The 26,391-nt window shown below is 38.1% G+C and overlaps 1 protein-coding gene across 4 annotated transcripts in view; it reads right to left on the minus strand.

Annotated features, from left to right (window-relative positions):
• The window catches only part of ttll5 (tubulin tyrosine ligase-like family, member 5), a 56,534-nt gene that overhangs the window by 22,922 nt on the left and 7,221 nt on the right, over positions 1-26,391 (minus strand). For 2 of the 4 annotated variants that reach the window (XM_086149372.1, XM_086149356.1), the window contains exons 11-29: positions 25,000-25,101; positions 24,733-24,824; positions 23,537-23,644; positions 16,339-16,420; positions 16,059-16,120; positions 13,251-13,324; positions 12,140-12,166; positions 11,239-11,346; positions 10,510-10,601; positions 9,947-10,009; positions 9,210-9,358; positions 8,720-8,975; positions 6,557-6,674; positions 5,973-6,119; positions 5,782-5,873; positions 5,497-5,630; positions 4,639-5,220; positions 4,358-4,545; positions 2,085-2,212 (exon numbers count right to left, since the gene is read on the minus strand). In XM_086149372.1, coding sequence (XP_086005498.1) covers positions 2,085-2,212; positions 4,358-4,545; positions 4,639-5,220; positions 5,497-5,630; positions 5,782-5,873; positions 5,973-6,119; positions 6,557-6,674; positions 8,720-8,975; positions 9,210-9,358; positions 9,947-10,009; positions 10,510-10,601; positions 11,239-11,346; positions 12,140-12,166; positions 13,251-13,324; positions 16,059-16,120; positions 16,339-16,420; positions 23,537-23,644; positions 24,733-24,824; positions 25,000-25,101 — 2,604 coding nt within the window. The remainder of the gene's footprint in view (positions 1-2,084; positions 2,213-4,357; positions 4,546-4,638; positions 5,221-5,496; positions 5,631-5,781; positions 5,874-5,972; positions 6,120-6,556; positions 6,675-8,719; positions 8,976-9,209; positions 9,359-9,946; positions 10,010-10,509; positions 10,602-11,238; positions 11,347-12,139; positions 12,167-13,250; positions 13,325-16,058; positions 16,121-16,338; positions 16,421-23,536; positions 23,645-24,732; positions 24,825-24,999; positions 25,102-26,391) is intronic. The other 2 variants (XM_086149381.1, XM_086149364.1) reach the window with 2 other exon arrangements.

Consider the following 26,391-nt stretch of genomic DNA (forward strand, 5'->3'; position numbering starts at 1 on the left):
AGTGGCTTGTTCAACATCTATGAAGCGCTACAAAGCACCATCAAAGAAAACCATCTTCTAATTTGCTACAACAAATTTAATAATCCTGCTTACAACATTTACTCAGTTCATCCCCTAAATACCTACTATTCAATCCATCTCAAGAACATTTAAAGAAACATTTGTCTCTTTCCTGATCTGGAACAGAGACTGTTATGCACTGTCATGATTGTTATAGTTCTTGTCTTTGACTTGGTCCAGATATCTTCTGCAGGGTCCCTTGCCTCACACAGTTCTGACACGAGGTGACCCTGGCCCATCAACAATTGCACTGAAATACTGCACTCACCTACAAGTAAACATTTCCATGACACTTTACAATCAACCAAATCTCCAACATCCTTCCTCACACACTCAATAACTACTTTCCTCTGATGCCTATCTGTTCTTCGCCCCCTCCTCCAGGCTCAGCACTGAGAACAACAGGGCCTTCAGTGTAGTTGAAGCCCTGACCTCCAGAACATACTCCTGCAGGGGCCATGCCAATCACTATTTGTTGATTTTTTTTTTCAAGAACAGACTGTCAAATCTTTTATTTATTATGATCTTTCATGTTACTTATAAGCGTATTTGGGGCACGGTTTTGTTTGTTGCCATTGCGACAAACAAAACCGTGCCCCAAATTGTTTTTGTGTGTTGATTTTTTTTATGTTGGGGTCGTGGAGCATCCACAAAGGTGTTGTGAGAGGTTGTCTTAAGATAAAAAAAACATTTCACTCCATCTCCTTATCATTTATATACTTTTGTCATTATCATCATTAAAGGTTTGCCAGCATTATAAGGCTTAAGGATCAACCTAGAAGATTAAACATTTAAGTTGATTCCATGCCAAAATTGAACAGGCATATGAAAAAGTTGATTTTCAAACATCTGTCACTAAGGTTCAAGTGACTTACTGTTTCCATCAACTTAACTCTTTAGGCCCTTTCCCAGATTTGAAACATAAGAATGGATTAGTTGATATCTGAACCTTCTGCATCCCGGTTTAAGAGAGCAAAAGCTCATATACAACTCGGAACTCTCAGAAGGGAACATGGACTGTTTACATTGGCAACTAATCCCACCTAGCAGTAATGTGCTATTCAACTTGCAGCCTCAGGGGGAGGGATGAAATGCAAATGCTCACGTATTCAAAAGTAGAAATGTTTAATCTAATGTTGTTCCAAGAACAACAACTCAATTGAGATCTGTTACTGGGAACATATTGGTTGTCATTATTTGATTGCCAATCAATGTGCTTTTACGTTGTGTTGTTGGCCAAATAATATCCAGTGTCTTCAACGTATATCCATGTTGAAATCTTTGCAAAACATGTTTACATCTTCTGAGGCAGAGTTTGTCGGTGTAAAACATCAATGTTGGCTTTGAAAATGGACCTTAATTTTATTTCCATTTAAAATGTGACGCTTTTCATATCTGTAGAGGTTCTCAGTCATCCAGGCAATGGTTCATTCTTGTCAAAATCTTCTTCTCGTGGGAAGTGGATTGGATTTTCTTCCCTCGAAGGAAATTTTATCTCTCATCTGAGAGCCTTCTTTGTTCAGTAGAAAAATACTATTCAACTTTTTAAAAGTTAAATTGTTAAGAATTCTCTCGTATTTTAAAGTGATGTCTCTGAAAGTGTTGGCTGTTTCAGCTGGCTGGTTACAAACTCTTCAGCAATACAGTATCATGTTTAAATTAGTTCAAGTTTGACTACACTTAAGGGAAGCTACTGAAAGCCCCTGATTTATCCATATTTATCTCTTATTTGTATATTCCAAAATACCAATATCTGCTCAATTAATCCCATATTTGTCTGCCTCTTGAAATTATGATTTCTATCACTAACAAAGTGTTTTTGTCCACATCTTTTAAGATTTTGTCACAGGACATGTGGTTTGATACTAGTAGAAACAAGACCTTTACAAAAACCTTAATTAAAGGTCTGTTTCTAGCTCAAAAAAATCTAGAGTTAAAACCCCTCAAATCAGCAACATCATATCTAAACACTGGAAAAAAAAGAGAAAAAAGACCCTCTGTGTGCCTCATTTCTCTGGACTCACTCAGTGTTTGTAAGATGATCAGTTCCGCTATGATCAGCTTTCAAGGGTTCCGCATTGGGCTGTACCTCAGGGCTCCATTTGACGCTCTCTCTGCTTACCACCCCATTGGTGAGATTCAGGTTGGTCAGCTGTCAACAAATAAATAGTAAAGAGACGATTGAGCAATTTTAAATGTAATTTCGATATTCAGTTTTCACCACAACAGATAGCTTTATACATTTAGAAACATCCATCGTACCACCACAAGTCCCAAAGCTTGAAACAAAAGATATGATTAACTGCTTGTATTTTTTTTCTCAGTCTCTTATATCTTGAGGCTAAGTGAAATGTACACACAGCGCATAGCAGGGCTAGTCTCCACTCAGGACTGATTCCAGGTGGCCCCCCTCCCCCTGCTTCATTGCAGAATGTCATGATTTGCAGCACAAAATCTTTTACAGCCACATCAGCACTTTCTTAGCGAGTGCAACCCTCTGCTCCCTACCCTGGGCATTACATGGTATGCTGTAATCGAAGGGGGAATTAATCACATTGCTGTGTCCTTTATTTCTTTTTTTTTCTCTCCTCGTTGGAGTACAAAATTCAGGCCTCACAGGATGCTTCCTTAGATTTACAACTTTCATAAGCAGTGAGTAGCATTAGTTTAACTTTTGTTTTTACGTTCAAGTGTATTGATCATATTCTAAAAAACGGCCATGAAGGATTAAATTACTGTCAATTCTTCAGTCATATCTATCAATTATTTAGGAAAAATGACCACACATGCTGTTGATGTATACTCTGTACACTGTAACCACAGGTGTTTTCACTACTTCATAAATACATTTTTGTTTAAAATGTGCTATTTTAGGTCATTTGGGGTTAATGTTTAAAAGTAATCTGTTGCATATGTTTGAATAAGATCAGCCTGATTTTAAGGTAATTTCAAAAAGGTAATTTTTTGCCCATTTGTTAGGGATATCGTGTTAATTTTTACAAGAATTTTGGCCATTTTATGCAGACTGCATTATTGTGATTTGCAAAACAATCAAGTGAAGTTACTCTGGAGAAAATGACAGCAGATTAGCAAAAATTAGTACTGTCAACAAATATGTACGGTAGTTTTCTTGATGATTTTGTGGTTATTTCTTCCTGAGGTCTTGTTTATGAACTAACTAAATTACTATGGGTATTGTTGATAGTAAGCTACACAAGAAAATTACTGAACCAAAGTATTGAAAACAGACAGAAGAGCAACTGAAATATTTTGTACATGGATTTAGCAAGGACTTACTCATTTTACATTTTAAGGGAGTAAACAGATTTTATTAGTAACAATTTAATTTAGCGCCTGGAAATTATTTCTTACATCTCTGAGGTCAGTAAGCAACACCATATTTGGATGCATTTTGACAAGGTCTCGCCACTTTGGCCACAATTTGTATAAATTAAATGCAGAGGACCAAAATCACAAGGAGACATCTAGTCCTTCAGGGTGTGGGTCATGTTCGCAAAGCTCTCCATTACATTCAGAAATTACTATTAAAAAAAAGCGTAAGTCAAAGAAAGCCATAAAAGTGCAGTCTGTGTGGTCTGGTGCAATCCTAAGAAACTGACAAAAAAATGAAGTGAGGCAGAAGATAAAGACATGGTTGGATAGATGGAGCATTAGTTGTGAAGCACCAAACAACTATCAGCGAATATGAATGATGTTGGTGACACTGCTGAAGCTGGCACTGATCCGGCCACTGCAAATTTGCTACATTCCTCCATTTATAAGCATCAATTACCAGTGTAACGTGGCTGTTTGTTAAGTATCACCAGAAATAACTCCCCAGTGGTGCATCCGATAATGAGACCGCACACAGAGCTGAGGCTCGATGCGGCAGTGACGTTTAAGCCAAAAAGCTTCCAACCAAGATCTAGGCCCACCCCTGCACTGAGCGAGGCCTACACTCTGCCACACAGATGAGGGCAGAAGGAGGAAGGTGTGCAGTGAGAGGCTTCAGGCCCCTCGGCTCTTACATGTCCACCGAACAAATAAACATCTAGGTGACGCCATTCAATGTGGGGGTCAGGCAACGATTACAGAATGCATAAAGAAATATCAGACCTCACAGCAAGGGATTACAGCAAAAGAGTGAAATTCTCTCTCTGAAATTCTGTCCTACATAAGAAGATCAGATTCCAACTTCATAGTTACTCAACAGGGTTGGGAATTATAACTCTACTCTGTGTGGGAGAAGTAGTTTGCTCACTGGATTAGGTTTTTAAAGATAACATAAAGAGCTTACATGTTGTGTCAAGAAATTGATGTGACTGGAGCTGGCGTGGTTGCAAGCAATTTGCTTGTCAGCCAGCTTTTGTAAGGCTGAGATGAAGGCCTGCTGGTTGGACTGAGCCTGGACAGATAGAGAGTTCAACTCCTTCAAGGTCCCTGCTGACTTTGAGTCCAGCTTACTGGAACTGCCTTTCCTGATCACTGACAAGACAAAAACATGAGGCAACTGTGTAGAAATACATTTGATAACAAGGATAAAAAGGACAAAAACAGGATATAGACCGATGAGTTTACCTTGGCTTGCAGAGGTGGGTCGAGGGACCCTGTGGCTGTATATTTGTGCTAAGCCTGGGGTGGAGGAAGCTGTCCCAAAACTAGATGCATATGAGGTAAAGGATGGAGTCCTCCTAAGGACTGGGGTTGGTTGCTTTTTGGACACTGTCTTTGAGCAGGTGGAAACATCTGTCCACACAACTTTCAGGGGCTGTGTGATGCCAAGGGAGGAGGCATAGTGAGAGGCATTAGAGAGAGACTCAGACTGGTAAAACTGAGATTTTGCCAGGGACTGTGTATAAGAGGGTGGCTGAGGGAGAGGTGGGGGTGGAGGACAACAAAGAGGTAGGGACGATTGGGTGAGAAAGCTGCGCTGCTGATTTATTTGGGTGAAGTCCAAAGTCACAGGGAAGCCTGTGCAGTGCTGGGAGGCCTGGATATCTGGATTGGTTTTTGCATTTCTAATAGCAGCCTGTTGTTCTTCAGACAACGTACAGACAGAGGGATGACTTTCAGTGGTCTTTATGTCTGGGTCACTGCTTACTTTTCCTGTGGAGAACGTGGATTCTGGAGTAGTGAAATCCTCTTTGGCCACAGACAGAACTGTTCAAAAGAGGAAAAAAGCCAGACCTCCTTTATCATCAGCTAGCCATTCCATGGCTCTGACACACATTTGTTTTTCTCCCAATCATTCTAAACTAACCATTTTTTCAACAGTGCTTCTTCAATCTTTTTGTTTACTTTTTTGTTTTTAACACAGCTACTCATCAACATTCCTGTTTGAGGTAATTGCATGACAACATGTCAAGAATAAAATGGACATACATTACGAGTGATATCAAAATAAGACATGGATGAAAATATTTCCAGAAATCTCACTGTTGCCTGGCTCTTCTAAAGCCTTTTTTCCTTGAGTGTCTTTTTTAACACTCCCAACTTTAGTGCCTAGGAAGACGCTGGCTGACTTGTTTTTCTGTGTGTAGAATGTCAGTACTTCCTCCAGATCGCTTTCGCTGAAAAAGAAAACGAAAAAGAAAATACACAAGATGAATGTGCAAGATTAATTCATTTCATCTTTGCAGATAAAGCGCGCTGTTCCATCAGTAGCATGACAGTAAAGAGCCAGGCACTGAACACTGAAAATGAGCTTGTCAATTCACAAACCTCGCTACAGCTATGTACTCGTGAAATACACTGGCGTCAATACAATTCTCCTCTCTGCTATTCTCCAGTTTTTTCACCATGTGTTGCGTTTCCTGTAAAAATAGGAAAACAGGTCAAAGTAAATAAATAGCACAGAGACTACTATTTTTGAATCAAGTGTTTGGTTGAAATAACATTTTGGTCGCAATCACCTTGTTGTAACATCGGATAAACTCCCCCAACTGCTGGGACAAGATGCGTCTCCGGTCAGGGAGTGGTAGCTTTGAACTTGGAAGAACCACCTTTAGATCCTGCTGAAGATTACTAGCTGCTCTTTTAAGAAAGCGTATCACAAGTTCCTATGAAAATGATAATGTTGAATATAAAGTAATTTCAGTCATTATCTTGAAACAATTTTTCACCTTGAGTTTATCTAACTTAACACAGTGTTCTGTCAGAATTCCCAAAACTTGAATATTTCAGTGGCAGACAAAACAATTTCACATCGGTCTCCTAAAAACCTTGAGGTCACAGATGATGATGATAATGATGATAGATACAATTTCAATGTACCAATGAGACTTTACAATCAGGCAAACATCTCAGGGAATGTGTTTTCCTGCGATGTGGCCACAAATGCCTTGTAGACAATTCAACCACGGCCAGGGTACAAATGAGTAACAGAGAAATAATAAGGGGAAATCTGGCATATATATACATACAAAGGAAACAATGCCCAAGGGTATTCCACTCCTGTTCATTTATTATGACAAGGAGATTAAAAAAATGGTTGTACCATTTGATCATTGTCCTTGTCCGGCCAAGCTGGGATGGTGTTGGCTCTGCTCTCTGCCAGCAGTCTGTGCTGGACTCGCTGCAGGTAAGAGGAAAAGGCCATCCGGGCTTGCATTTTACTGGAAAGAAGAGCAGAGGAAAGAAAATTACTTCTCAGTGTAGGACTACGGTACAAAGGTTAGGCACACAATAATGATAGACACACACAACAGAACACAATTGGTTTTCCCTCGCTCTCCTCAACTAAGAAACCCAGAAATTATAGTAATTACTGATTTGTGGCTTCGGAATAACTTATATGGGCAAGAGGGAGAAACAACATACATTTGATTTGCTAACATCCAAGAAGAAGGAAAAGAAAACAAAGTATGTATTAGTTTCAGCCAAATGTTGTTGAAATACCTGTAAGCACCAGTATCAAAATGACAAACTGCCTTGAAGGCCAGGTGAGCCTGGAGAAGATACTGTCAGAACATAGTAGTCAAACAAAAACAACGATTTTGCTGCACTATACTTTTCCAGCTTCAAGCACAGTCTGGGCAAGCACTACGGAATTTCTTCTTACTCAGATTTATTATTGCAATTCCTCCTAAAATTCAGAATTTTGGCACACAGTTAAAGTCTACCGTCTTTTGCTTTGTTTTTGTCAAGCACAATAATAGGAGAATTATTGAAGGTATAAGCCATTTTTTTTCTTTCAATGAAAGGATGAATGTTTAGAAGGAAATGTTATCTACCAGTAAGACCGATGTTGTTCTCAAACTACTCTAATTGAAAAATGTAATAGCCAGCATCAGCAACCAATTTTTTAATCTGAATCTGAAAAAATATTCAATTCCTGTATATAAAAGACTTTAACCCACTCTGGATTAATATTAATTAAAGAAGTGGATAAAACATTTTCTTTTTTATTGATCCCACACTATCATGCTGGTTCCGTTCAGCACATTTCCTTGTTTTGCACAGAGACAATGTAAACAAAAACACAGTGGACTGGTATTGTAGATGTAGTCCAAAGGAAAATAGCTCAATATCTGGGCTGCAGAAATGTTCCTTCAGTGCACTGTGACCAGGATGGCATCATCTGTTGTTAATAAAAGTAGCAATCCTACCCGTCTTTCCACTCTGACTTATTCCTGCCCCAACTGCCTAAAGCCATCAGTGGTGGAGATGGGGTAACCATGTCTCTGGTAAACACATTACACCTTACAAAATGCTCACGGACGTCTCTCCAGTTCATCACGAGCTCATCCATCCTCAGTGAGCTCATGTTGATCATTGTAATAAGAGAAAAATCATGTTCCAAATAAGTTTATACTTAAAAAAAAAATCAATTAAAAAGATGGGGGAAAAAGAATCCGCTCAGGCAACCAAAAGTGCAAAAAATGTGTGTGCTTTTTGCTCTGGGCCAACTCAACATAGAGACAGCTCCTTTTTTCCTTTAAAGTTGTAATTCAAAGCAAAATTATTCTCAATTTTATCATTCTAATAAAACATGTTGATTAGTTGTATGTTTAAGTATATGTTAAGGAATGCAAATCATCTAAATCAAGCATACTCGAGTTTTATACAGAAAATCTGAACACAGGGTCTTTATAGAAGTAACCACCCCAAAAAACCCTAAGTCCAATATTTTTTATGCCATATTATCGTAACTCCTCCGCCCTCAGATCCAAGTCAAGCTTCAGTTTCTGCCAAAGAGAAAATACTTTCTCTCGTGGCTTATTCAACTAGTTGCTTAGGAATTGTTAAAATTCTTGATTTTGCTACATTTTGTTCGCTATCACTTTTCAAAATAAAGTGAGTAGTAAAATAAACAGTACTTTATATGAACAGAGGGGTTTTAGATTTTGTGATTAATAAAATAGCCATGTAAGAGCTACTGGGAAACAGACAGGGAATTAACAAAACTGGGAACATTGGAACTACAAGCATTATTTACTCAGGTGTTCTTAAATGGTAAAACCGGTAGACATAGGCAATGAAAAAAACAGCCTCATTAGAAAGAAATCCCTGTTAAGAAAGACTAAATTTCTTGCTATCCACTTTAATGGGGGAAGCACGTGTTTAAGAAAGTGAGACAACAGTGACGTAGGGAAAAAAAAGCAAGGGAGGATGATGGAAGAGCTGACAGTGTGAACAGCATCCTAGAACACTGACTGACCTGATGTCCCACCCTTGCTGTAGGATCCTGAGGAGGTTGACTCTGGGCCGACCATTGTGTGTGGCTCCCTCTGAGCTGGACAGAGCCTCATTGTGAGAGCCCTCCAGCGCTGCTGCTGCTCGTTTTCTTTGCTCAGCTACCAAAACCTTGTGTGAGACTGGCCTGAGAACGTATTTCATCTCCTGTCTTTCCTCTTGAATGCACTCCTCACCCTCCAGGCCCCTGCTCTCAGTAGGGGAGGCCTTGGACTCCTTCCCTGAGGTATGCAGCATTGAAGACAAATATCGGTTGCATCACCAACATTTTGGATAGGATACACACATATACTCAAAATAGGCTTTTTATTGTGGTTCCAATAAAATCAACTCATTCAAAGCCATATCTGGCCAGCCTCACTGTGACACAGGGGAGTTATTTATTAAAACCAAAAGTACATTATAGTGCAGTATGCAGGGCTGAAGCAGGCTTTGTCAGGACTCATCAGGCCTACCCAGTTTCTTTGTTCTAGCAGCAGAGCGATGACTAAAGTGGCACCGTCTCCTCTTACGTGCCTCTAGAGACAGAAGCTTCCTCTCGTATTGTACAGTGTGATAGCCATCAACTGGGTCCACCTGCAACTGCACATTCTGGCTCACATTCCTGAGTGATAGAAGAAGACAACAAAAAAAGAAGACAGAACAAGACAACAACATCAAAATAACACTTATAAGAATCATTTTTTTACTTAATTTACCATTCCAGAAAACTCTTTGAGCAAGTCCAGTGGTTAAGTACATCATGTGACAAAGAGTGCCAGTCCAAAGGAGGGATAATGAATGTCAAATAATAATAGCTACTGGAGTCTTTCAGTAACAACTGTCTCTTTAATTTTGCTACGAAAACAATATGGAAAAAATCTCTTACGTTTTAAGTTGGGCTGAAATCTCATTTGAAACAGTCATATAACTGCTGAAATACAAACGCTCATACAGATTTAAAGGCATGTTGTAGTATCACAAAAATGTGATGTAATAGAAGACCATCTGTAACTGTCTTTCCCCCTCTTGACACTACAATGCCACATGGACATTGGATGTGCTGGAAAAGCTGACTGCACAGTATCTTGTCAGCTGTTCTTCTCACCTATCCAATTAAAAGTCCAAACAAATGCCACGTTAGAATTCAACCGTTTCCACAAACTGATGGAAAGGTTTATTCCCCAATCCTGACCACAATGGAAACGCTTACCTTCCATGGAAAAGTCTGTTTGCCAATATGTAGTTCATTGATGTCTTGGACTCCAGATATCCACTGAGAGAAGAAGATAATAAGCAAATTACAATAATCATAATGGCAGGCTCCTGAATGAGCCCTAACCTCCTCATTTGCGGCATGTATGTTAAAAGACAGCTTCTATGTTAGAGCTACTGTGGAGGCAGCCGGTATTTAATTTCCAAGACCACTCAATGATATGTTTTGGAAGATGCTGCAGAATCCAGGCTGCTAAGGATACGTGTGTCTAATCAAGCAACAAATCCTCTCCAAGTAATATGAATTGTAAGTATAAAAAAGGATTTACTCCCTAAATAAGGGCTTTGATGGATGAAACTAAATGTAGAGCTCTAAAATTATGAGGAGCGACTCTACGTGTAAATTAATTGAACTACTTTTGACAATAAAGGATTTGTTACTCTTGAGGTAAAATCAACTAGATTCAATTAGTGCAAGTAAGAATTAGTTAAGTGGTTTGTCTCTTTTGGGAAAATTGGGAATTATGAATGATCAATTTGTTTTGTCTTGGCTCAGCTTACCCATAAAGCGCCCATGTGTTAGCAGTTGGAAAGATTCTGATGAAGCCTCCTCGTCTTTCATGCTCCTCTTTTATCCTCCTCAGAACTTTAATCTGGAGCAGGGAATGAAAGAAAAGCATCACAGTAGATCCACTTTCATAAAGAGCATGTCACACTGCTATCGAATGAGGTACGGGCAAGGGATAGACATGTTATCCTTTTGAAGACAAAAAGTAGAAACTATTGCTGTGAAGGATTATTATTATTCAGCAAGTGTAGGAGAGATGATAATTGTATATGCCAAAAGCCAAATACTTTGCTCTTTTTTTGTGAGATTATGCCTATGTATGCCCCAGCCGACCATGTGAGAATAGGTGAGAATAGTCTCCACAGGCTAAAGTCAGAGCTGGAAAACCATGCTTTCAAACGGAGACACTGTGTGGGCACTGCAGAGGAGCATAGACTGTTTAGTCTGTGTGAACTCAGGGAAAATGAAGGTCACTTAGAGCTACATTGTTTCTTCAATGATACCTTTTGGCAAAGATGTCTTAACAAGGTATATGAAAAAACAAATTTGTTTTGTGAGAAGACTTTGGTAAAAAATAGAAAGGTCTTTGTGTATGTGAAGGCAATGTCTTATGATAGGGTTTGGTAGATGAGAACAAAGGGTACAATGTAGAATGACAAAATAGCAATTAATTCATGAAATTAATCATTAATGCATTGTATTATTCTCCAGTTCAATGGTACCTCTTCAGAAGTCAAGGTCAGATTACTCTGCCCTTGCCCTTGTTTTGCTCCAAACTGGTCTTTCAACCCTTGTGTTTCTGATTTACTGATGGACAAAGACCTCAGCTGCTGGAGAAGACATGACATCACAAATATCAACTTCAACCTTGTACCAACCACCAAAGACTGTGCCCGCTACCATTTACCTTGTGTGTGTCATCAAGGCAATATGTGATCTTGAGAAAACAGGTGTTTTGAAGTATTTCAATATATTTTTTTGGCTCCAGTTTCTTTCTAGAGATCGCTTTACAGGACATTTTCGAGAACTCCAATACACCAAATAACACCCTCTTCTCTGTGAAGTGTCTGGGTAAGGTGATTCTCTTCATGGGCTTCGGTTGTCGAGTATTTTTGGTATGACTACTCTACATTCCATGATTTAATCTAGTAATCACATTATAATATTAATGAGTTAAAGAACAATTGTATACATAGCAAACAAAGGCTTAGACAAGCTACTTGAAATAGAGAACTTAGAGGGTCCTTTTTTAGAAAAGTGAAGGTTTGCAAGAGTTGAATGAACCTTTGTGGGTAAAACAACTGGGCTAAAACAAGCACATGTGAAAGCTAAATTAACACTAACTTAAAAACAGCTTCAAAAGAAAGCGGAGCTCATTTCAGAAAATGTCTTAATACTTACCACACTTATCAGCCAACAATGACATTTACATTCAAAGCTTTGGGTAATCTTGAGTTTCCGCTACATAATTTGACAAATTACAGTCTCTTCTAGCTTGCAGGTACTACCCTGTCATTTAACTCTTGGGTGTGTTCAGTATGCAGCATATCCAACATACTGTTTTCTTTAAACTAACATTAGCATTTAAATGATAACATAATCCGTAGTAAAATATACTCTTACTTGGTTTTTGAGCTGCTGCTGCTGTTGCTGATGCCAGTTTTACATTGGGAAAAAAACAAACAAAAACAACTGTACATCAATTTAGTATGTGAAACATGTAAGATACAATATTTTTCTTTATAAATGAAGGAGTATGTTTCAAACAGTCAGGCATCGAAGTTGGTTGATGCAATGGATTTGTATTCACATACACGAGTAAATGTATTGCCAATAGTATTCGTATCTGTGAAAGATCAGAACATAATATTGAAGACGTACATTTTGGTCACGTTCTAGTATCAGCAATCGCAAAATCCCCCTAATTTTTTCTCTCACACATACATTTTTGCTATGTTACCATTTCTGTCTGCCTCCTCTCGGCATGCAATACTATAACGTGATTGACAGCTTTGGCATGCAGGTTGGAACTTGTGCAAGATAGCAGGGCACAACCCCACAGGATCATACACAGAATTTGTCATTTAAATAGCAGGGGGATTATATTTAATTTGTCTGACGTGACTGGGGGGGGATAAAAAAGGCGGCCAAAAAGTGACAAGGCCTAAGCCCTTTAAAGAAGCCTCAACTGTTGCCCCAATCATAGTAAAGGGAGTGGACAGGTTCTCTATAGGCCCCAGGAGTTATTCACCAGCCTCCAAGACAGGCCTGGTTTACAGCCAGACTTGTTTTAGGTATGTGACAGCAAATGAGACTCTAGTTCTTGCGCTTTTTGGCCAAGTATTGCATTGCAGTATTTGAAACTAGATTTAGGAGACCATGTCGCTTATGTAATAAAAATACAGCACAAAAATCAATACAGCACCATGAGCCAACTATTTTGAGAAATTTAAAGGTCAATATGAATGACAAGAAAGTACCGATGAGCATTTCTTTCTCGCAATGTGACGTGCACTCAGGTATTTCAAAGAATGTAGGCAAAGGAAGAATTATTCATGGGAAAATAAAAAAAGATACCAATCTACCTTGTGTCGTGATTGACGGGACAGTCGGGGTTACCACAACAGTAGGTTGTGGGAGTAGCATTACAGAGACTTTATCTTTGTGTAGTCTCATTCACTAAACATGCTACATCAACAACTATTTTCTTGAGTACCTCTGCTCTATGGGTTACCTGCTTCAGGCTGGGGTCCAGGGTGACTCGGTCAGAGTGGGACTGTCTCAACAGAGGATCTTGACACACAAATCCTACGGGAGCATAAATTAAACATATAAAGTTATAGCAATGCCATCAAATTCTAAACATGGAGCTTCTTCCCATGACTTCCATAATGGTCATTGCATTAGATGCTCGATGTCTCCACAACAAGTCCGATCATACAGGGCAATGAGGCAACTTTTGTATACTAACCATAGTTTCAAATGTATCCTTTCAAGTTTAGAGAAGGTCAATAACTATAGCTAAATAAAAACACCACAGTCTCCTGATACATATCATGGCATCATTTTGAGATATTCTAAATAACTGTTGATAAGCCTTAAATCCAAGACCCTCCCGTTTTAATTTCCAATTTACCCTGTGAGGTTATCAGCTAAAAGTGGCTTGGATGTTTGGTACAAAACAGATATGGAATTTTTCAATGTGAGAGTTTATCGTCACTCTAATATCTCGTTGCAAAAATAACATTAATTAATTGTTAATCTATTCTTTCATTGACTTACTTAGCTTTAGCTATGATGGCCAGACGTCTGTGAACACATGTGTGTGCATGTGCACACAGGAACACACGCACAGAACCCCGTTTAACACATTAGGAAGGAGCCTCAGATGAGACATCGCAAGCACAAACTGACACCTGTTCTGAATAGATGCTCCAAGTGCAGTAAGACGAATTAAAATGTCAAGGCAATGGAAGCAGGGAAGCAGAATAGTTAAACGATAAATAGCTCCTGATTATTTTGGAAGTATCTATAAAGATTACAACAAGCTTCATGGGTATGAGAGTACCTCTATATGTACTAATGAATCAGGTTTTAAATTTGTCCTGATTTTACTGGTTAAAAATAAGATAATCTCTCTTACTTTGCCTGATTTGTTTCTGAAAGTAAACTCAATTATCAGGAAAAAATATATAAAAGGGAGCCACTGAATTCTCTCCATCCATCCATCCATCCATCCATCCATCTTCCGCTTATCCTGCACTCAGGGTCGAGACTGCTGAATAATTATCTGTGACTGTTTTTATGAATTTTATTTCTTTAGATTAAAAGTAGTCACAGTAGCCACCTCTGTAGAAAACTTTATGGCTGAAAAAGTCTGTTGACAATTCTGTCTATAAGTCCTTTAATGGTAGCTAATAAAAGGTTGTTGTTGTTTTAACACTGCAGCTGGATCCATATAAAGCTTTTTTTTGTACCAAGAGACATAAAGTATTATAACAGACAACTTTCTTCACCAGTTCTAAACCTCCTGGTTAAAATGAGGGCCATCAAGTATCTTTGCCTTCGGAATGAAAATAGAGCCTGAGAGGAAACTTTCAGAAATACATAACCGAGACAAACAATGTGGAACCTTCCATAGCTAAATACCCAACAAATCAGAAGGCTCCCCATCTACATATGTATGCCCAAAACAAAGGCATAACAAATTTTGTGATCAGGGAATACATGCTGAAGAAAAACTGACAAAGTTGAATAAGTATTTTGTCTGAGGTTTCTAAGATTGTTGCAGCTGCATTCTTCAATATTCAAACATGTTTTAACATGTGATTTTTTTGCAGCTATAGTCCTTAGTGTGCCTTAATAATTAATTTGAACTTGTATTTAATGTAAAAAAAAAATCTCCAAATCATATATAGAGAAAAGACAACAGAAAAAAAGGCCATACTGGGTTTAGAAGTATGCTTCCTGTCATTGGTTTAATTTGTTGCCCTTATGTTTAGTTCCTCCTGTAAGGCTACATATTCACGGACAGTATGATTCAGTGAGAGCAGTGATATCAGAAATGAATTTCTGTATATTTTCACATGAACAAATGCCTCAGAGTTTGCTACAGTAGGCATAGTGGCTGGAAAGGGTATATCTTGCATGATGAATCTGAAATCAGAACTGGCTTGATTGACTGAAAGTTAGTGGCACACATTTTAAATATTTACATCATATTTTCAGGTCTTGGACAGAAAGAGAATGCATACATTCATCACTTCTCCTCCACATCTCACAAAATCAGTTCCTTATCAGCTTGATTGTATCTCAGGTTATGAAAATATTCATGGTTCTTTGCCAATTTGCCCCAATGCCTCTGACGCTTACACAGAGTTGACAGCTGTGGTTTTAAGTGAAAAGTCTTCTAAGTAAGTGGAGGGAGATCCAGCTCATTCTGCAAGTAAGACCATGTCTCTCTTGGAGTCACTTGCATAATCAATGTATTATTTTGTAGAAAATATTGGTTTGCTGATATGTTAAACAAAGGGGGTGATCATAAATAGGTCATAACAGGCCTAACACTGGCAAGCATTTCTTCTTCCCCATTTCAACTGAACAGTTAAGGTATCAATTAAGATGTAAACAGATCCCCCTTTTGCTCTTGTAACTGGTGAAAATTCTCATGAAAAAGAAGGGAATGGTACTTTCATGAAATCCAACAATAACTTGTATCTATGTTACTATAACTGATCTGTGATTGAGATTTTCCAAATTGATGTGTGCACTTCTGTAAAAAGGTCATTTACAACCAAGTGTAGTTTATTTTTCAAAACTGGCTCTTCAGTCGTCAGTCGCATAACAGCAAAGACTAATTGCTGAAATGTCAGGAAAGTTTCTCCTCATGTTCTGCAGGAACACAACAGATTTCATTTCCTTAGAGTAATATTATTATCTGTATGAAATGAAAACAGTAACTTGCAATCATTTTAAAATTTTGTTGAAAGCTTAGAATCATATCGATGCAACATTGCCAGCCATTGTGCTAGCATGTACTCACCCACAAGTGAGAGCATGTCTGCAATCATGCTGGCCTTTATCTTCAGATCCAAGGGTGCATCACTTTACAAAGGTAGAGGAAATTAACAAACACAAGGATGTTACGACATACATATGTGCATTGTGGAGGAAAATAATATTTTTAGTGAGATGGAAAAAATAGAGAAGAGACAAACATCTGTAGCCTGAAGGCATCTTCACACAAAAAATAAACATTGGCAGAATTATCCAACTGACTTGACTGAACTGGTAAAGGTGAGAATTGCGATTGGGCCACTCACCAAGCCAAGGATGGAGAAAGGTTCACCTCTAATAGCCAGGGTTTGAGGTTAGTGTCTATGAGCACATCAAAACCATACAGTTCTATAAAGGAAGATAAAATGGAAATGTTTACTCCAGATGAAGAATTCAGCAGAACAAGGCATTGTTATAAAAAATAATGGAAAACAAAAACTTATATGGATGAAAAATGGATGGTAAGCACCAATGTCACAAGCGTTTCCAGAGTTTTAACACAGCTTCAATAAGTGGCATTTGGGTACATGATCGATGCTTTTTCTGTTTCTTATTACACACTTGTTATAAACTCAATCACTCAGAGAGAACATCCCAAAAAAGTCTGCAACTGAGGGAAGGGCTCCATACTGTAAGCTATTTTCGCAGTCATTTCATCTGTCAAGTTGCTTATGTAAGAATGTAACTGAAAAATAAAGCAAGGCTTTTAATTCTTTTGCACATACAATTGATAATTATCTCATGACTGGGAGGGATATGTGGACTACACATAGTTACTACATGTTAAGAAAAACATCAATGGCTTCCAGAAAGAAGCTTAAGGCCAATCTTGTCCAGCCAGAGCCTGAATCATGAACTTTAGTGCTGCATCAAGGATTTCATTAAGTGAAAGCATGACTAACAAACCTCGGCATATACTAAACACATTAAATCTAAAAACAGCCAGGCACAGTTTGACACAATTGCATTAGCAAAATAGCCAGGGAGTTTGCAAAAAAATTGTCATCTCTATCACTATTTTCCCTCTGGCTCCACAAATTGATATGGTGCTCACTCTTACTATGTCAGTCTATGTGCATGACAAAAGCCCTCATACTGCTCTGGGGATTGTCACCCTAATTGAGCGACCAGCTAGCCCAATCTGCAGTGTGATTGAAAACCCCAGTATTCAACTGGGATGGGACAAAGCCAAGCTACAATATCATAAAAAATCCCCCTATTGGTGCTTCAAAAGAAAAGAGAAAATTGGCACATAGAACAGGAGGTTTCAAAATTGCCTTTACTAGAAATTTAGCTCTTGCATCTCAAGTCTATGTCACTGCTAAATATACAAAAGATAGAGTAATAGCAACCAATTGTGCAGACTGTTTGCATGATGTGCTGCTTTTGCATGTTACCGCTGTAAAAACAAATCGGGGCCATACCATTCCATGTTACAAAACATTGCAATTCTCTATACATGCTGATCCATACATGTAGCAATTCTGCTAGAGGATTCTTTCTTTTTCTTATGAGGTTAAGGTTATACCCGACACAAGGGGCCAACCAGGAAAACATACCCATACATCATCCAAAGCATTGCCATATATTCTACATAGGTCCAAAGAGCAAGCCTATAGATGAGATTTGCCCAGACAACACCTTTAGATTCAATTAGCTAGACAAATTAATATTACTTAATAATTAATTACAAATGTTCTGAAAACAACATCAGCAAGTTACTTGTCATTGAGTCATGAGTACTTTGCATTAAAATGTGAGAACCTCAAAGGCATTAGTAATTTTCACTGAAATTCGGTTTAATAAAGAGGAAGAAACTGCAAGAAAAACAGAAATGGGCTAAAAAAGAATTAAAAAGGGAAAAATGTGCAGTTATGTCAGCTAAAGCTTCAAATGAAGGTGACTGTAATAAACATTCAAGGAAAAGAAAATAAGATTCTAATAAGACCTTATAAGATGCTCACCAGCATTATTATGTGTTAACTGGTGTTTTCAAAAGCATCATACATACATTTTTATTGTTAAACTATAAAAATTAATAGGCATAACTATGCTTCTTCACAGTAACTAGATCTAATGTGGGAAGAATACTCATTAAGAGTAATAAACCCCTTAACATGCACTTACTATTTAACTAAGCTATTTGCACTGCAATCATGACAGAACCTTTGAGCAGTCGAGGAAAATATAAAGTAATTACTTACAGCGTACAGAAAAGAATATTCCTTTAATCATCACAGTGGGAACATTTTATTACTATGTTATGAAACAATAAACATGATTTAAATGGAAGGATTGTCATCTTTTAAGGCCTTAATGGGACCTTGCTTTATATTATCTAATTACTATTAGAAAAAATGGATGGATTAGATCCAGCGTATTTTAAACAGCTGCTCTTTGGTATCATTCTTTGTTAAATTGTCCTTGTTTCCTTCATATGTAGAACCCAAATGAGCAGACCACAATGTATCATCTCTTGCACTTAACCATTCACTACTTTAGTGTTCTGCTTGAAAATCATCTCTGTTTGAAAAAAGCCCTGCTGAAAATGGCTACCTATTTGAAAATATTGATAATACTATTGATCTTACTATTACAAAGACAATATAATCGAGACTGATCCAGATTTATAACAAGTGGGGTTACCATATGAGAACAATAAGTCTGTGAGGGAGCTAGTTTGTATAGAAAGCACTGTAGTGTTCTAACCCATGTACAAGCTGAACAAATTTCTTTTTCTAATCAAGAATCAAACATATAATGAGTACTTGAATTCCAATTTTTAACGGTATAATTAATTTTGGTGGCATAGAGTTCAGGGGTTGACAGTCCTAAACGTGGTGGAGTCATGAGGTTCAAATTAGTCCAACTGCAAATTGTATATTCATGATGGAACAGAACAAATTTTGCCATACATCTGAGAGCCAAAACCTGCAAAACAAGTTGCAACTGCCATCTTTAACTTCTTTAACTCCTGAAGATGGACTGGACCCCACTGCCAAGCAGTCACTAGGATTTTCTTTTCCACTTGCAGGCTTATCCCATTTTGTCTACTTTTTTATATATATATAAAAACACACAGACACTGAGGCTAAAAAGATGAAGGGTGTGTGTGTGTGTGTGTGTGTGTGTGTCATAAAACCCTATGTATTAGTCTTTGGGAAAAGTGTGCCGGTTTAAATGGGTCTGAGTCTGGAGAGCCTCATCAGTGGCACCACAACAACAGCGGAAAATGGAGATGTGTTACACCCCCTTGCCAGCCCCCGACAAGCTGACTCCATGTGCTGTGCGTTTTCCCCCAATTAGGAGCAGACACCGCCCTAGCCCCATGAGCCTGCCTGGCCACTCGCTGCTAGACACGTTTGTTCCTGTGGCTCAACTGCTGCCGGGGGAGCTCTGTTAAATGTACCCGCAAAGAGCCCACAACAAGCACCACAGACAAGGAGAAGAGCGGCAGCGAACATCTCACCCAATAAAGAAGGAGGGAGAGAAAGAAATGTGACATACTGGAGGGGAAGATAAAGAGCTTCTTTTATTACTGCATGGACGCTGCTGGAAACATCACCGCAAGAAACAAACATAAAAGCAATAACCTCCCCACCCTGGCCACGCAGTCTGTTCACACATAAAAACAACATGAAGAATCTCCTTGAAGTCCGGTTGTTCTTATAAGCAAGGACAACTGTATTGCATTCTGAGATAAATTATCACTGCTCAACTCTGTCTCAGTTGTTGTAAAAGTGCTTTCAGTCACAATCTTGAACACATTCCGGGGACAATTAATTAATGCTACTATATAGCTCTCATATGGGAGGATCATCTGCGCCATGAATCAAAGACTTGGTGTTTTACAGCAGCTACACCATCATCTGAGGCAAATGAACACTGTGTAGCACTGAAACGTGGGAGTATCTGACAAATGTGAAACAGGGAGAGTGGTTTGCAGACAGTGGATCCAACCGCACTCAGCACTTAATGAGGGACGTTCAGTGGAACACAGGACCAGTAAGTGGAATGTTTTGTGTGTAATGAAATAGGCCTTTGGCTTGGCTAATCAGATCTTAGTCAAAACATCTCGTAATCAGCATCCCTCAGCAAAAAGCCTGTCCATTAATCATAGAGCAGTGGTGAGGAGCTGCATGGGTGGCATTTTCTCTCCACAGACACACACACACACACACACAAACCTAACCCACGTAAAATGAAAAATCTGCTGTTTTTATTTCTTCCCACATGAGGCATTACAGAATTATTAAAAGGTATTTCTGCACAGGGGGGAAGAAATCACAATTGAAAACAATAAACTTTACATAAAAGCCACAAATAGACATCATAATGTCAGGTAACAATTTGCGGTGATTTAAGATTAAAATGTATTTGTAATTGTATTGTGGCATCCTTCCAGACCAGCCAGACTGTGTAAACAAGAGTAATGTATTATGTTTTGCATTGTGACCACTGATCAGCAGATGTGCGTCTTTATAGTTCCTGGTACTTTAGCATTTGTAAACACTTTGTAAATCAATAAATCATACAATGCATTCAGTTTATGGTATATTCAGTCCCATCAAGTGCCCAGATGGTAACAGAAAGACACCAGCTAGTTACTATGGACTATTCAAGAGGTCTCATGTTGAAATGAGTAATGCTACTCGATGAGTCTGGAAAAAAAAAACAGATCTATATCATTAAACAGTATATTCAAGAAGCACTTGTGTATTAGCTGCTAAAAAGTACAATTCAGCTGGTTTGATCAAGGAATAATGCAGTGGTTAAAAGTCAATGTACCTTAGTGGGACATCTAGTAATACATAAATAAATAGATAACAAATTCTCTAGTGTTTAAAAATAATGTCGTTGTTTTCCCACTGAAATAACCAATTTGTTGTCATACATCTTAATTAGATTCATTTGAACAATTTATTTCTTTAACTCAACTGAGTGAAATTAGAAATTATCATACACTATTTAAACATTCAAACTAAAGGTAAGAAAAAGAGAGACGCTACAATCGACTCCCTGAATGACCTTTAGACAGACCTGTTCATGTATTACACTGGTTCCTACATGTCTGTGTATACTCAGACTGTACATACATACACACACGCACAGCCTGTTAGCATGCAACATGATCACACTGTGGGAGAAAGATCGGCACAGAGAAGATGAGGGTGGTCCTTTGGAACCGTTAGTGTCTGACTTTAGAAAATTAAACCTGTAGACAGATGTGACTGCTGTAATTAACCTTCTTGGGGCCATCTGACAACAACAAAATGACACTGGATTCAATAGTAAAATGATACTGTAGAAAGAAAAAGGGTGTTTCACACCCCCTAAACAGAACATGGTGTATCTTGGTAAAAGGTGCAATACCTAATTCCTATTGTGCCTCAAAATTATTTAGCGGGAGTATACATGGATAAATCAAAAATCACACAATTTTCTATATTGAAATTGTTAAGTGGTGCAAGAGTTCAGCCTAAGGGTAAAAGATGGATATCATAGTATGTGGGATGATAATAATAATAATAATAATAATAATCAATCCTTTAGTAATCCCTCGTGGGGAAATTTGTTCTCTGCAATTAAACAATCATGGATGAAGCATGAGCAGTAGGCTGCAGTCCATTAGAGCTTGGGGAGCAGTTAGGGGTTCAGTGTCTTGCTCAATAACACTTCGACACTAGGAGGAGATGGGAATCGAACCAGAGAAACATTTATCTAAGCTTATTTTGTATAAGCGTGCCTGCCCTAATGATCATATTTAACTCCATACGCCCACTTTCCTTCTACATCTATGCTTAAATTGAATGTTTACAGCTTAGTATCTACTTTAAGCTAAAATGGGTTTCATATGATGTGTCACATCACATTATTGGTCAAAAAACAAGACAAGGCACATTGTCAAATGAAATAACTGTCAATAGCATTTTAATAGTATTTTATGATCTGCAATAAAAGGGGGAAGAAAATCAAAATAAACTAAACCTGAGCCTAATATTGCAAAAAATAAAAAAAATCTTAAAAGACTGCATGAAATTTTTCAAGAAAGGACCTAAAAATGAAATGAATCAGCTTTCGTTTAATCTAAGACTTTCCGGTCTGAATTAAACCCCCCAAAATGAATGAAGTTGTGATGTACTTTACACAGGAATTTAAAGAGTATGGATGAAGAAAGTTGTACGACGGTACCTGCGTAGTAAAGAGTAGTATAAACTTAGATTGTTTTTGTTCTTTATTTCATATACAGCTACTGCATCACTCAGTCTTTTGTTGCTTTTTGAACTGCATGGTAAGTGGTATAATCTCGCCCCTTAAGATTAGACTTGTGAGTGCAGTGTCCCAATTGTGAAGGATTAACTGCACACTTTTTTGACTGAAATATAGCACCATATGGGGAGACGGGATAAATGAATGAAAGACTGGATGTGAGAAAAATATTTTTTCCGTTCCCAATTTTAACTCACAAAACAGATCGAAGTGTCAACTGTACAACATGAGGTATATTTGACATCCGAGTTACAACATTGTGAGACACATTTCCATGTCCGTACCTGCCTGATCAACATTTATTCTCTGGATTGGTGTGGTTTCTCAACCTACAAGTTATTCTCCAGGAGAAGATAACATCTTTATGCAGGTGATTCTCTGATGGTGTGAGTCCATGATGTTACCTCCCAATACAACCAGCAATGGGGGAGGGTTATTATGTCTACAGAAGCCAGTCAACACCACAAAGCCATTTTTTCCGAACATCTAAGAAGTATCAGACAGTGTAAGGGGGAGAGAATTATAAACAAACACAAACAGTGAAAAAAGGGAAGCCCAGCCAACACATTCAATCTGGAACCCCAAATCTTCGAGAGACTGCCAGACACAGCGAAAGACCACAGACAAATAAGTGCCAATACTAACAAGGGTAATGGCTCTGAAATGGAGTTCACTCGAACCCGCCGCTGGGCTGGAACAGCCAAGAAAACAGTTAGCCTAAATCAGGCAAAAATGAATGGCAACAGAGGAGAGGAAGCAAATTCCTGCCTCAGTCAACAAGCCTTTCACAACCCGGCAGCCAGTCAGAGACCGGCAACAGGCAGGAAGGCTCCACAAGAAGGACTAACTGTCTGCAACCTCTGTTCAGCTAAGCAAAGAAAAAGCATAAGGAATTGCTGGACAATAAATCTGAAAGTGAAAGGAAATGTGAGGGGTGTGGTGAATGAATAAGTGAGTCTGTGACTGAAAAAAAGTATATAAAAAGTTCAGTCAAAAGGAAATTCTATTGACAACTTTGACTGAGTAGCTTGTTCTGCACTTCAAGTCATCCTTGAACTATAGCTTTATTTACAAAGCTCATTATAATTCCATAACTCCAAATGGATTATGTTCTAGTTTTAACAAAATTTGAAATGAAAGGTTTCCTCAGTGGACTTTGAGAAGAATATGAAAGAAGTAATATAAAGGAAGTACCAAAGCAGTTTGTCTTGTGGGGAACAAACATCTTGCAGGCAGAGGCTATCTCCAGCTCAGCACTCAGAACAGCTTTGATGATGACATCCTCCACCTGTTGCATCAACACTGAAAGGGATAAAACAAGAAGAAAAAAATAGGAAATATGATGTTATCCTGAATATTTCCAATTCTAATCATTGCAACAGCAACAATAAAAACTACAACAGCTTCACTGATATAATGCCCTTCAATATCAAGGTTTACAAAATGCTTTATGGGACACAACCAGAAGGAGAGGAAAAACAAAACCAAAGAAATCCTCAAAGAAAAATACAAGCGAAAAAAAAAAAAAAAAACAATAATTAAATGAGTGTCTAAGATAGAAGGAGGAATAGACAATAGAAGTTATCATACTGTGATGGTAGTTGGGGTACGGGTAGACCTCATACTAAACCACCACCTTCAACTCTGAAAGCTCATTTCAAAGTCTCGCAGCCTTAATGGCAAACGCTCTGTTATCTTTAATGTGGCTTTGAGAACCAATAGACAACCTCTAGGCCTCTCATGGTACATGCCCAGTGAGAGGGTAAGAGTTTTTAAATGAAGTACCATGATGCTCACATCAACTCTCAAACTAACATGCAACAAGTCTAAAGATGATGGGCTGGGCATTTTGTCCTTTAGTTCTACTGTGCTTTGTATATACAAGAAGCTGCAGTGAGAAGACACCTCAGACGAGGTAGCATTTACAGACCAACAGTCAACAAATTAACCACAGATGTCGAAATTAGAAGAAAGAATTAATTTGATTTCAGATATTTTCTTAAGTCAAAAGATAAGATAAGATAAGATAAGATAAGATAAGATAAGATAAGATAAGATAAGATAAGAACAACTTTATTTATCCCGAAGGAAATTGTTGTGCCAGAGTTTCAAGCAAAACATAACAATAATAGATAATAGTAGGAAGGAGGGAGAATAAGAAATACAATAAAATATAAAGTGTCAAGGTTAAGGCTATCAAGTGTTTTAAGGTCTTAACAAGTACAAACATTTGAATATTCGCTTCGGCTGAAGGAAGAGGAAAACAACAATTGGGCTATCAACTTGATGTGGCTTTTTAAACAAAGAGGCTGCTGTTTAAAGAGTTAAGATTGGGACTGTGAGCCTAGTGTTTGTATGTTCATACATAAAAATGAAAAGGATTGACTCACGTTTTGTGTCCTTCCCTTCTTGTTTCAAATATCTTAACACTGCACTCATACTCCACTTGTTCCCGTAATCCTCGACATCAGGATCATCACAACTGAAAAGGAGTGAAGATACTTTATACATTCATATAACTAAATATAAGATAGGCATAGCATGAAGGCCATATTCTTATTTATCGTGCACTGATATTGATTAAATAGCTGAATATTTTGGTCAATTTATGTACGTATAGCATATGTATGGTGTATTGATATGTTGATAAGTCTTACCTGACATAATCACTGCTCTTTTTGTTCAAACTGTAGTTAGTTAAATGCATGAATGTATTCTTCATATTTTTTGAGGTCCGGTCATACTTCACCGTGGCAAATCTATAGACAGACAGGGGTTTATTTACACAGGAAAAAGTGCCTTCAAACAATTTCCTTATCTACCATAAGGACCACAATCATAAGACTGACACTTCACAAAATAATAGTAGTATGTTGGAAATAGATTATTTCTTGGCCGTGTTTGAAAGAAGTGAATTCCTTGGCACACACTGTTTACCTGAATACCAACGCACCCCGATGGAATGTCAAGAGATAAACAGGGGATCCGGAATTTCACCATGATATATTATTCCGTTTATAATCAGGCCCACAAACAAGGGAGGTGGTGGCATTCTATGTGCAGCACATACCTATGTCAGAGCAGTGAGCCAGAAGATACAGTAATGAAACTGTTTTTTACCTCGCCCTACCTTGATAATAGCCTATTCTTGGAACGATAATTTACTCTTTCAGTAAATACCTACATATGATAGAGTGAAATCAAACAAAACCATCATATGATATTGTCTTTGAACAGTGATATTATCAAAAATGTTTGTTAAGCACTTCCAACAATTGAAACAATAGACTGCTTTGTTCCAGTGGACAGTTCCATTTCTCACAGCAGCAAGTCTGACGGATTGACAATGTCCTCTTGTGGATACTTAGTGAACTTCAACCAAAGGGCGCCATGATGGAGTACGCACAATTCACACTCAAAGCTACCACTCCACAACAACTCTGGTATTAAACATACATATTCCATCAAAGAAGGTGATTTGAACTGTTCAGTGCTTTATCTTGTATGCAACACTATGTGCCGGTAAAAATGTAACCATAAATATTGCTGTATGATTTATATGAAACTCTCCAGTTGGACAAATTATCCTTTTTTGCAAAGCAAAACTGAACCAATGTTATGCTTGTGTCCAGACTTCTATTACAGCCAGTGTAAGAAAAATCGCACAATGTTAAAAGAAAGAGACGCTAAGCAACAATGTCTTTTGGACATTGCTATCCACAATGTCCAAGCAACACTTACTCATGGCAGGAAAAATTTCTTGCATCATAAATAGCTGCCACAGCGTCTGAAGGGCTCTCCATGGACCCATCAAGATGAAGCAATACTAAAATTTAAAACTTTATATTTTCTCAAGAATAAGTATGCTTGGCTTAAGAATAAAGCTTTTAAGCAGCTGCTTTTGTATTTTTAGTTAGAGCTGAAACAAGATTTTTCACATTCCAGACTAAAGAGAAAACATGGATAGAAAGCTGAGGAGAAAATTTGCCTGTAGTTTCTTTTGCATTGCATGAAAGCATGATGGAATTAAGGTTATAATCAATCAGGTT

The sequence above is a fragment of the Fistularia commersonii genome, chromosome 1, assembly GCF_037954325.1.
Source record: "Fistularia commersonii isolate RoL2024-O1a breed Wild chromosome 1, RoL_Fcom_v1.0, whole genome shotgun sequence".
In the NCBI taxonomy this organism is placed as follows: domain Eukaryota; kingdom Metazoa; phylum Chordata; class Actinopteri; order Syngnathiformes; family Fistulariidae; genus Fistularia; species Fistularia commersonii.